Source organism: Suricata suricatta, chromosome 7 (genome assembly GCF_006229205.1).
Source record: "Suricata suricatta isolate VVHF042 chromosome 7, meerkat_22Aug2017_6uvM2_HiC, whole genome shotgun sequence".
Lineage (NCBI taxonomy): Eukaryota > Metazoa > Chordata > Mammalia > Carnivora > Herpestidae > Suricata > Suricata suricatta.
Window position 1 is genome coordinate 16,856,802 of NC_043706.1, and position 12,762 is coordinate 16,869,563.

Here is a 12,762-nt window from a genome sequence, read left to right on the forward strand (position 1 = left end):
TTTCATGTGTTTGTTGGCCGTTTGTGTATCTTCTTTGGGAAAATGTCTATATACTCTTTTATCTATTTTTAATTGAGTTGTTTGGTTTTTTGTTGCTGTTGTTGAGTTGTAGGTCTTTGTATATTATGGATATTAATCCCCTAGCAGATGTGTGATTGGAATATATATTTTCCCATTATATAAGTTTCATTTTCACTCTTGATTGTATCCTTAATGTACAGAGATGACCCCATGGATATCATACCATAAGTGCCTCCCATGCCTCACCCCAGTCCTGGCTCTGATATTAGCCCTTGTCTCTTCTGTAAGCATTTGAAAAACCTAAAGTATTTGAAGCAACCCAGAATACACTTGAATTTCTCGAAGTTTAGTTAAGCTCGGAATTTTATTCTTCCATCTGAACTGATAACCTGGGGTATCCAAATTTGAATATTCTTTCTGAAGCATGACCTACCTGGTCTATCCTAATTGTTACTTGAGACAGCGAACCTCAAAGAAGGGTTGCTAAGACCCCTCTGTGGCATCCCTACGAAGAGAAAACCTTTAAAACTCTTATGAAATAATCACAGACACAATTTTATTTTACATGAGTTAACTCCCTTAATCTGGATGACAGCTTTATAATATGGATGCTGTTTGCCCATGTTTTACATGAGGGCAGGAGACAGAGAGGTTGAATAAACTGCTGAAGGTAAGATAGCTAAAAGGTGGCAGAACTAGACTTTGAATCCCAGAAGGCTGGTTCCAGACTCTGTCCGCTTAACCAATTATAAACTGTACTTGATACATCATCTTCCCCATGTTTAATTTTAAAAGTTATTTCAGATTTTGGCATCTTGCAGTGCAGTTGGTTTCCAGCATACTGCATTTGCAGGCTTCGCTTAGATATCATGGCTCCTCTCCTCGCATTTCTTTTCCTTCTCTTGGCTTACAGAAGTGGCTTCTATTCTATCCTCACGTGAGCAAGATCTGAACCTCCTGTATTAAATCCATCTTTTTCTACTGAACACTCTATCCATTCTAGATTCATGAGCTGAAAATCAGGGCCAACAACTAAACCCCTCCTACCCCTAAAAGGCTTATGGCAATAGAGCAATAATGCTCTATCCCTTTCCCTCCAGTAGACTCAGGGCTACACCTGACTCTTAGGTGCAGAAAAGCAAACCCCACTTGTCCGGCTGTGAGCCAGAAAATGATGCCATCTCAGTAAGTTCAATGCCTCAGCAGGTCATACCTCTCAGGGAAAAGAAAAATTCATGTCCTCACATACTTTCTTTGGCTGATGATGTGTTTGATGTTCTCCCATATTCTTTCACCAACATTGAATTATAATGGATTAGGTAGAATAGCCAAGTGAAGCTTATGAAATAGGATGTGTCTTTGAATCAAGTCTATTTATCCAGAAAAGAATCACTTCTGTAGGCTTGTGGAACACCTCAGCTGTTGACAAATGATCCCCATGGCTTCTTTTCATCTGCCTAGGTTCCAGAACCCCACTGATCTTGAGGATAAAATGGCTCTACCACCAAGCCGCTCCCCTCCCCCATCATCCTAATTATTGTGATTTGTCATTATCTGCAGGGTCCTATGGATCTACTCCGAGACGGGTACATGGGTGTATCCTGTGTTTGCCAGACTCAGCCCAGTGGGTCTAACAGCCTTCTTCTCTCTCAGCTACATCTTTAGCGCCAGCATCTATATACTTGGAGAGAAGCTCAACCACTGGAAATGGGGTCAGTTTATTTTTCTTTTACCTACAGAGACACTCCTTCCTTACACTCTCTCCACTCCTGCTTGAAGCAGAGGGAGAATCTAGTCCAAAGCAGAAGGAAGTGATGCTTGATGCCTTTGCAGAGGACTCAAGTCCTACCAAAGTAGGCAAAGGGAAAGCCTGAAGTGTGAATTTTCTCAAAGGACCCCATCAAATTACTTCCCTGCCCCCCCCCCCCCCCCACACACAACACCTCCTTTGACTCTAAGGCTAACAATAATCTTGTTTAGAGAGTTCAGGACCCATAGAGCAAGAACAAGGTGTCAGTATCCCCCTGTGAACATATGAACTTGGAGTCCTCCTCCCTTAAGTGAGGGACTAAGAGATACAAGCTATGAAATGTCAAAGTTTCCTTTTTGAAGGAGGTGGATCCAGATGACCATCTTAGTTCTTCCGCCCTCAGTAATGCCTTCCCAGATGACTTCCCATCCCTTGCCCATTGGCTGCTTCTCAACCCTTAGTATATTTACCAGATAAAATAACCCCCTATTCTTGAGATGGGAATTCTCATTTAGACAAAGGCTTGGGCAAAGTGAATAGGTCAGCAAGCTAAGCTTTCTAACTATTAGGTAGTTGGGACCATGTTGCTTCTTCATTTTTAAAAGCAAACGAATCTTAGCTGACTTTAAAATAGAAGGTTTTATTTGATTCCTTGCTCCTTCATTGTCCTTACCCCTAGAATATTATTTTTTGGAGAAGTAACTAACAAAAAGGTCGCAAAATAATCATGATTTTTTTCCCTACCCAAAGGGAAATACAGGAATTCTCTCCTGATTTTGTATATAAGGAAGACAAGAGTCACATACAGTCCCCCACATCACACACCCACATGCCATTCTGTTCTATCAAAATAGAAATGGCAGAAGTGGCATCTTCCACCCAATCTATGAACTGGTGTGAAAACATAAGCCCATGTATGGAAAAAAAAAAAGAAAGAGAAAAAAGAAAAGAAAAACAACATGACAGTTTCAGAAGGTTCAACAGAAGAGTGTATATTTCTGAGACGAGAGTGAGACCCTAGAGAAATAAGCATGCAACTTGGCTTTTTCACTTGTTTCCTCCTCTTGGAGAATTTAACTGGTTGGGGAAATCTTAAAGGCAATATCCTTGAAAGCAAACACTTAAAACTGGTTCGTTCATGTTATATTTATTTATTCCCCAAATCAGGATCCCAAATCGCAGGAAATTATTCACAGGGGGAAAAATATGTGTTGACATTTCAGATGTGTTGACGTCTAATTCTAACTGGTTTGGCAACTTGAAGATCTTGGTAACGATTTTTGATGTCTTCCCCAAATATATATATATATATATATATATATATATATATATATATATATATATATATATGGAAGAAAGAAAAAAGAAACTAATGCATTTGAAATGTGACAGATACAGGACATGCAGAGAAAAATGTGATTACTCAGGGCTTAGAGAACATTAAACTTTTAAAACAATTGCATTGAATTTAATAATGATTAATTTTAAGTTGTTATTCTTCAATTACTTTTAAACATCCAGTGAATTAAAAAAATTTTCACCAACTTTAGTATTATTGAGATCACTATTTTCAACAAAAAGATCTTTTTTTAGTCTATTTATTTTGAGAGAGATAGAGACAGTATGAGTGGGAGAGGGGAAGAGAGAGAGAAAGAGAAAGATACAGAATCCCAAGCATGCTATGCACTGTCAGCAAGGAGCCTGACCCAGGACTTGAACCTACAAAACCATGAGATCCTGACCTGAGCCAAACCAAGAGTCGGATGCCTAAGTGACTGAGCCATCCAGGTGCTGCACAATACAAAGTTATTTTAAATAAGCTTCATAGGTTAAGAACTACATTTAATTCTTTTCTACAATTAGGTTCCAATGAGCGAATACGCTAGCATCAACACATGGACCCTCATATGCACACATGTGAATAATTATGTGTGACAGAGATTACTGTAGGTGGTTATATGTGCTTTTTTTTCTCTAGATTTTTAGCTCCTTAAAGAATAGACTGGGTCGGAGATGCCTGGGTGGCTCAGTCAGTTGAGCCTCTGACTTTGGCCCAGGTAATGATCTCACATTCATGAGTTCGAGCCCTGCATCAGGCTCTGTGCTGACAGCTTGGAGTCTAGAGCCTCCTTCAGGTTTTGCATCTCCCTCTCTCTCTGGCCCTCCCCAGCTCACACTTGTGCTTTCTCTGTGTCAAAAATAAAATAAAAAGTTAAAAATTACAAAAAGAATAGATTGGGTCAAAAGTCCTATATACCATCAGAATAGGATCATAAATGGGTTAAATTCTAAACAGATCATAATTACAAATGGTCTAATAAGAATTAAAAGAGAAATTGGAGGGGTGTCTGGGTGGCTCAGTAGGTTAAGCTTCTGAAACATGGTCTTAGATCAGGTCATGATCTCACAGTTCGTGAGTTCAAGCCCCGTGTCAGATTCTGAGCCTTCTTGGGATTTCTCTCTCCCTCTCTCTCTGCCCCTCCCTTGTTTGCTCTCTCTCTCTCTCTCTCTCTCACTCTCTCTCTCAAAAAATAAACATTTTAAGAAATTTAAAGGAGAGAAATAACTTAGATCACTTAATATTCCAATGGCAGTGAACACTTTTAAATTGCCTAAAAGTAAACAGAGCTATCTATGTGAGCACACTTCCTTGTGTCTTATTCTACTTAAAACCTCTAAAGTCTTCCCCAATTTACAGATGAAAATTCCAGTTCCTAGGATGATATGTGAACCAATACATCCCTTAGCTATTCCTCTGCTTTCTCTAAATGTGTGCTCCAGCACCACCAAATTGCTTGTCTTCTTTACACATTGATGCTATTCCTCACCTCCATGGGCTTCCATCTTTCACATTCCCCAGTCTTTGCTTGTCTCATACACACTTAATCATATCAGCTCACCTCTTCCAGGAAGTCTTCTCTGGTCTGCACAGAGATTCGTTTTTATACTAGACCCTGAGTTCTATGAGTGTTAGCAGTGTATCTTCTCCATCTTTGAATCTCCCATTTCCATTACCGTATCCCATGGATCTACCAGTGCAGACAGAGGATATCAAAGGGTTCTTCTCTCTAGGCATTAAATGGGATTTTGTGTGGAAGGCTTCTGGATATCGTGGTCAAAGAGTGACTTTAATGGTTGAAGATTAAAGCACTAGACAGAGAGTTTAAGGAGTGGAGACAGTGATGCTATTGAATACTGATTGAAGAGCTGTTGAAAAAGAGATGCATATTAGGGCAGGCAGTGCACAAAGAGCACTCGAATAGAAATCAAGAAAACTAGGGCATGTCCCCCACCTAGCCACAAACCAACCATGTAAGTCATGTCAGTTCACTTCAACAACTCAGCAACGGGATGACCTCACACACACCGGTTTGCCTAGGACAGTCCTGGTTAATGCCTGCCATGCCAGTGTGCATGCAGTTTAGCATTGTTGAGGCTTGGACAATCAGTTGTGTGGTTCTTTTTTGTCCGAGTTCCTCTCCAAACCTTCTTTTCTGGATCTATGGAGGGATGTAAGCAGTGACCTCCTTGGTCCAAATCCAAGGCTGACCCTATTTTGTCATCTTTTCACACCTGAGCTTCCTTGAATGAGAGCGAAATTCTAAGGAGTGCTTTGGTGATACAGTAAGAGGTGGTGGTTAGGGAAAAAGCTCTGTGCCAGCTGCCCAGGTTCCTACCTTGGTCTCATTACTGGTAGGCCTATTACACTGGGCAAGACACTTACTGCCTTTGTGTTCCAGTTTTCCTTGTACATCATGGAGACAATACTAGTGCCCTCCTCCTGACACCCAGTAAGACCATATATGATGTGAGAAGTGTCAGGTGGCTAGAAGAGGGCCTGGCACATAGAATTCATTGCCATTGTGGGGCACCTGGGTAGCTTAGTTGGTTGGGCATCTGTCTTTGGCTCAGGTCATGATCTCAAGGTTCATAAGTTCATAAGTTCAAGCCCCATGTCAAGCTCTGTGCCAAGAGCTCAGAGCCTGGAGCCTGCTTCTGATTCTGTGTCTCCCTCTCTCTCTGCCCCTTCCCCACTCATGCTCTGTTTCTCTCTGTCTCAATAATAATAAATTAAAAAACATAAGATAAAAAATAAACACTTAAAAACTTAAAAAAAAAAGAATTCATTGACGTTAATCTCATTCTCCCTCCTCAAAAACCAGTAACCTTTTCTATTCAGATATTCTAATCCTCTCCTTCAGTTTTATACATCAATTACCAGTTTCCCTGGCTGAAGGCCATTAAAAGCAACGGTCACATAGCTGAGTGAAAATGGACAGAGGTGGAACAATTCCTCAGAACTACAGAGTGATATAGGAAGTCAGGCTAACTGAAGCTCAAATTAATTTAGAATCCCCAGTTCTGAAATCCTGAGACACAGTGTGGTCTGCTTAGGAATTACCAGCCAAGTACCAAGTGGTCAAGAAATATCAGCGAAGACCCATCTAATATGCAAGTGTCTCTCTAGCAATAGTCCTTAAGCTCAACACCATAGCACAGGCTCCACACTCTGGATGAAGCCTGACTCAGAGCTTGATCCCATGGCCCTGAAATTATGACTTGACCCAAAATTAAGAGTCTAGCACTTAACCGACTGAGCCACCCAGGTGCCCCTATAGACCAGATTTTTTCAAAGGGAGATTTCATTGGTGAAGCTGCTTTGAGGCCATCTGGTCTACCTCTCTAGTTTCATCCATGAAGAAATGTGCTTTACGTTTTTTTCTGTCTTGCACATTGCCCCTGATCATTTCATAACAAACAAATCTTATCAGGAGATGACTCCATAAGTATTTCTTTTTTTAATTTTTTTTAACATTTATTCATTTTTGAGAGAGACAGAATACGAGCAGAGAAAGAGGGAGACACAGACTCCAAAGCAGTGTCCAGGCTCTGAGCTGGTCACCACAGAGCCCAACATGGGGCTCAAACCCATGAACCATGAGATCATGACCTGAGCCAAAGCTGGCCACTTAACAGACTGAGCTACCCAGGCGCCCAAGTCTATATGTATTTCTAAAGCATCATCTCACAGGATCAGCATTCAATCAATAAAAAAATTGCATCTCCTTTTTGCCCTTCTTGTCCAAATTTCATCTCCCTCAGCTCAAACAGAGTCCAAACTAGATTACTGCTTCTCTGTCTTTCACTGCCTCTTTCCCCACGAGGGTTCCTCCAGCCAGAACCTCAAATCCATCGCCTTCCTGCTACGTCTGCATTGAAACTTTTACTCATTCATGTTCAAACCTCATTCTTCTAACACCTCCTGTCTCCCCAACCATCTGCCTTCTCACCCTTTTCCAAGCCAACCCGCATAAACTAGGCAAATGTTCTTCAAATTTTCAGGTTCAAAGTCTAGCAGCAGTAGCTTCCGTGATTGTAGATACATAGGTGTAAATCTTTGTGAATATAATGTTTCTACTTACTCTGTTTTCTGACTATTGGAATAATAAGGAATATAATTACATATAGTATCCATAGAGATGTTGATTAAAAGAATGGTTTTTTTCTTTTGCCATGATGGCAAAAAAATGTTTGGATCTTGCACAACAAAAATGCTAAATGTTTGGCCTAAAATATCTCTACTCCTTGGTACTATCTAACAGAGGATTAAGAAAGGACTAAAATGAGGCAGGGGTGGACCTGGCTACCTAACTGCCTGCCAACTAGGAGGCATCACACTGGAAAAATTGTCTTTCCATGAAGTAAAGAGTGCTAACAAACAGCATTATTTACCAGTCAGAATTTGAAGCCCATGTTGTGAACTTGTTTGAGTAAGGTAATACTATCTATTACTAAGTCAACAGTTGCTTTATCTCCAGCCATGTGCTGTGGAATGATGGTCAGAGACCCATTCTGAGGACTCAGAGAAGCCTAGAGACTACTCAGCAACATGAACATTCAGGACTAAGGACCCACTCCCACCTGCTAGAAACAAAAAGAAAAATATGGTTTCTGTGATGGTCACACCACGGAAATCACTACTGAAATGACTGTTGGAAGTCCACACAGAGAGACACTTGAGGAGGATGCCTTCTCAAATGTGTTTGTGGGTATATGGAAATGTCTCAGTGTTCTGTCTCACTGTTTCATATTAGACATAGCAGACTCTGATCCAGGAGAGGGAGCCACCTGCTCTCCTCCCACAAAGGAGCTTCCTGACATCATTTCTGCTCCTGGGCTCCTTCTCTCCAAGACTTCAGTTTCTGTTGTGTTTCTTAAATGGAGGAGGACTCTTCAATTCTCGGCAACTGAGGTTGCAGGAGTGTGGTTATGATTACAATTACACTTGAGGGACTGGGGGGTGGCAAACAGCATAGATAAAGAGAGTTTGCAGGGCGACAAAGTTGAGAAGTTTATGTTTCCCAAGCTCTTGAACATGAAGGAATGAATGCATCATTTCGCTTAAAAAGGATTTATTACAGACAAAAAGTGTATGCTTCAGAAAAGAGAAGGTCCTTTGTTTGTACTCAGAGACCTAATGTACAAAAGACCTGATTGGGGAGGAGAGAATCCACATAAAAAATGAAAAATAAGTGGGATCATAAATGAAAGTGACATATAGCCTATAAAGCTGGGTAAATTAACAAGATTGCACTGACATGACTGAGGGTGTCTGGATTGATGCTGGTGATGAGAAGAAGAAGGAGGAGGAGGAGGGGGAATAGGAGGAGGAGGAGGAGAAGGAGAAGAAGAAGAAGAAGAAGAAGAAGAAGAAGAAGAAGAAGAAGAAGAAGAAGAAGAAGAAGGAGAAGAAGAAGAAGAAAGAAGACTATCCTTAAATGTTGAGAGACATGAAAACAGGATGGCCCCATGGGCTGTGTGATTAGGAGTCATCTGTCCTAAAAAATCAGTGTGATGAGGGGGACTTCAGGTCATCAGTCACTTCAGCCTCTGAGAAAGGGACTTCTAGCAAAACAAAATTAGTAGAAGATATTTAAGGATATGATTGATGGAGGGGGCAGAATTTGAAGGGTGAAGCATAAAACTAGGGACACGAGGTTACTGTGGCATGAAGCCAGAACTAACAGGGCTCTGGGATGGGCAAGGAGAGGCTGATTTGAGAAAAGTTTTCAAAGTAGGATTGATACCATTTGGCAACAGATGGAAAGGATAATGCATTAATGAATGTGAAAATGTATGCTCAATAAACGTGGAGTTACCAACTTGGCTGAATGGAAGTGATTCTAGAAATCTCATGCTATAATTTCAGTAGAAGAAAGCCCCTCTCATGAGATTACTAAACTCTAATCAATGTGTCAGTACTTTCCATCCTAATAAGTTGATTTGGTGAGTAGTCATGGAGTGGACTCTACTTAGGTGAATATCCACTTTCTTGTTTCTTCTCGAATTTGATGTCTCTTTGTCTTCATTCACACAATCTCAGAGTTAGTTGATGGATTGCATGTCACCTGTAAAGATTTGACCCAAAGCAACATCAATCAGTGTGCATTAGACATGCAGAACTGCACAAAGGCAAATGGAACCATGGGTCAACAGGCTAGCTGTGAGCCAAGCACCAAATGGGGACAAGAGAGTCACTTCTTGGTGACTCTTGGTCACTTTGGTAGGTTTTCAGAACTTCATAAAGTACATCTTCTTGCCTTGGGATAATTGCTCTCGGCTTTCCACTGTCCCAAGTCAGAGGGAAAGTCTACTCACACAAGAATACCCATTAGAAAAACTCTGAAGTCTGATCTCTCTCTGTTCTTCATTGTGCAGGTGACATCATGCAGCCAAGGAAGAAGAGGAAGTGATCACAGGTCATTTTTTAAGAACAAAGGAGGAAGAAAACATGAAAGTTTTTTCATTTTTTTCCTTTCTTTTCTTTTCTTCTGGTTGGGGGAGGTGATGGAGCAACATAGGAAGGTAGAAAGGACAGAGGATGATATTAAATTTAATAAGAGGGTTTATGGAGGTAGTTTAACTTGGGGACTCTTCGTTTGTTTGTTTTTTTTTTAAGGTTTATTGGACATGCCCAAAACAACTGCTGTCTCAGAAGGTGTTACCTTCTTCTGGCTTCTGTGGTCAAAATCTGGCCAAAGGCCAAGGAAATTTGCATAAACTTAGTGTTAGAGGATATTTAGAGAGAGAAAGGAATTTGGGATCTTCAAAATTCTTCATTTTAGGGAGGAGGGTGCCAAAGACCTAGATGAAAAGTAAGTAACCCGCACAAGGGCCAAAATGTTAGTATCTGAACCAAGACAATAGCATTTGTCCCCAGATCTTCTAATTCTCAGTCCTGTGCCATTTTTAATAACCCTAACTTTCCTTAGAACAAGTATTTTTGTAAACTAGTCATTTTCATGGATTGCTCATCTATTTTGTTTTCCACTGTCTAGACAGAAATGTAGGGAGACAGGTGCTGCCAAAGTTGTCTGTCCATCTCATAGGATAGCAAATTGATTGGTACAATAAGAAATAAGTTGTAAAAAACTATGGAGAAATTGTCCATCTTGGGAGTGAGCATTTGGGGCAGGTCCAAAGATGGGACATAGCAATGTCATCAAAATCTCTTCCATTCAAATATGGATTACTTCATCAAATAAATGTACATCTTACTTGGGGAGCAAGTGATGGGAAGTGACATGGCTGTGAGGAACCCCAAAAATGCTTTGGTACCAAGTACTTTGCTAAGTTAAGCTCTTATGGTTTAACAAAGCTGATTGCCAGGTGATTAACAAAGCACATTCATGAACCCTGCTTTGATCTTCCTAGTGGGTTTCTGTTGGTCTTTATTTACTGGGGCTTTATTTTGTAAAGAACATGGATGACAAGGGTCTACCGGTGGGTAAGCCTGTTTGAGTCTAGTGGTCACCAGGTCCCTGCAGGTTGGGTGTGTGCCCCAGAGTAAACTGTGCTTGGGCTTTCCAACCTAACATCATACAGGAGAAATTTGGTTAAAAAAAAAAAAAAAAGGTAAAATTCAGTAAAAACTGTTCCTGGAACCACAGAAAACCTTGATTGCCATATGACTGGCCACTGGACCATATCTATTCTAACACCAGAAAACGTCAGAAATACCAAGAAGTCTTGAAGTGTTAACAGAAGAGGGCCAACTGACACAGTACGGCGGGCAGACCATGGGAAGCCTAGGAGAGACAACAAGAAACCTGCTGTCTTCCTAATCCTTTGTCTACAAATACATAAATATGACCCTCAAGTCTTTTTGGACTGAGCTGAGAACACCACCTCTTTTCCTATACCTGCTGCTGCCTGACTGCTTGGGCACCTGGCCTCTGCAGGAGCCCAGAAGCACTTGACACAGTGGAAATTCCCCAAATGTGAAGCCCGCAGGGGATCACCCAAATTTTCCACACCCCAAACATGACTCCGGCTGCATATCCCTTAGAGCAATAGTAAACTGTTGGCTGGGGTGAATCTGCGGAATTCTATTTGCGGCTTCACTGTGCCTGGAACCCAATATAACCTTCATTTCTGTATGACCAACCAAAGGGCAGTATCCACTCCAACACCAGAAATACCTCAGAATCACCTCCCATTGAGCACACACATCAGCGCATAGGATGTCGCTATAGCTTAAGAAGGGGAAATGACAAAATACCTGTGATGAGTAAACATTCATTAAGAGGTATGTAGGGTTTGCTGCCTGCCTGAGGCTACGCTAGGCCCTGAGTGGTTAGAAAACAATACCAAACAATGAGATCATCAGCAATAGTATTTGTATAGGGTCATGTAATTTACAAGCTACACTCACCCCCATGGTCGTTTTATCTGCACAAAAATGTACTTCTACATTAAGTAGAAAATATATCATGTCCTCATTTTCCAAAGGAACAAACTGAGTGATAAACAGCTTGCTTGGCAAATGTTTAAAAATTAACTTTCCAGTAGGGGACGGGGTGGGGGACTGTCAGGCTCAGTCACTTGCAATGGACTCTTGATTGTGGCTCAGGTCATCATCTCAGGGTTGGTGGCATCGACCCCCTGTGTAGGGCGCTGAGCTGACAGTGGGGAGCCTGCTTGGAATTCTCTCTCTCCCTCTGTCCCTAGAGTACTTGAGCACACACGTGAGTGTGCACATGGGCATGCCCTCTCTCTCTTTCAAAATAAATAAACTTTAAAAGTAAACTTAAAGGAAAAGTCAACTCCCCAGGGAAAAAGAAAGTTGTAAGGCCCTGATTTATAGTGTTAGCCCATTCCTTGGTGTAAACACTCCGCCAAGGCCTTTTCCAAGCCACCAACAGAATGCAGAGCTGGGAGGAGAAACGCATAACCATGTGGGCCTGGCAAGGCTGTAGGAGCTAGCTCCTGCACCCTGGCCTCATTGGAAAGAAGTGGCTGGGCCAAGGTCGCAGGGAGGGTTGCTTCCGAGCCCACCGTCTTGCCTCCTGGTTACACAGCAAAGCAGTGACCAGCCATCTGAAAGCTTTCACTTAAAAAAAGCAAGCATGTATTAGTACATCAGCAGGGCTGGATGGAAGAAAGTGGTGGTCAGGGGACCCCAACTTGGTGGAAACTCCCAGAGGCGGAGGGAAGAGCAACTCTGTGCCTCATGACTGGTCCATACGATCTGGAGTTGCTGGCTCACACATTACATCAATGTTCAGTTTGGGGCGAAGACTTCTCCTGTTTGCCTAACAATCCATTAGTCCCTTCTCCTCAAACGGGGCATACATCTCTCAGGCTATTTCCAGCTCCTCTGCACCTACTCGCTTGCAATACTTGTCATAACAGGAAGTTAGTTGCATATACTGTAATCGCTGAACACGTGGCACCTGCACGTGGGGAGTCGGAGGGGGGCCGAGGGAGGAGCGGGGAGGCCGGGCTTCCCCGAAGCCCCTCCCCCTCCCCTCGGCCTCCCCCTCCCGCACAGCAGGGCACTGAACCAACCCATCCCAAGTCCGGGCCTCTCCCTCCCAGGCCCCAGTGTCAGACACCAGAATCCATCCCCAGACATTGTTTTCCCTTCTCATGCAGTTGGTGGCTCTTTCTTTTTTTTTTTTTAATAAAGCATTTGAGTAGGCAGCAAA

The 12,762-nt window shown here is 42.0% G+C and overlaps 1 protein-coding gene across 3 annotated transcripts in view; it reads left to right on the plus strand.

Moving 5' to 3' along the window:
• ADTRP (androgen dependent TFPI regulating protein) overlaps positions 1–10,954 on the plus strand; it is a 67,527-nt gene extending 56,573 nt beyond the window's left edge. Inside the window, exons 6-8 of one of the 3 annotated variants that reach the window (XM_029944729.1) lie at positions 1,582–1,733; positions 9,491–9,531; positions 9,732–10,954. In XM_029944729.1, coding sequence (XP_029800589.1) covers positions 1,582–1,733; positions 9,491–9,525 — 187 coding nt within the window. In that variant the 3' untranslated portion in view covers positions 9,526–9,531; positions 9,732–10,954. The remainder of the gene's footprint in view (positions 1–1,581; positions 1,734–9,490; positions 9,532–9,731) is intronic. The other 2 variants (XM_029944730.1, XM_029944732.1) reach the window with 2 other exon arrangements.
• The last annotated feature ends 1,808 nt before the right edge of the window (positions 10,955–12,762 follow it).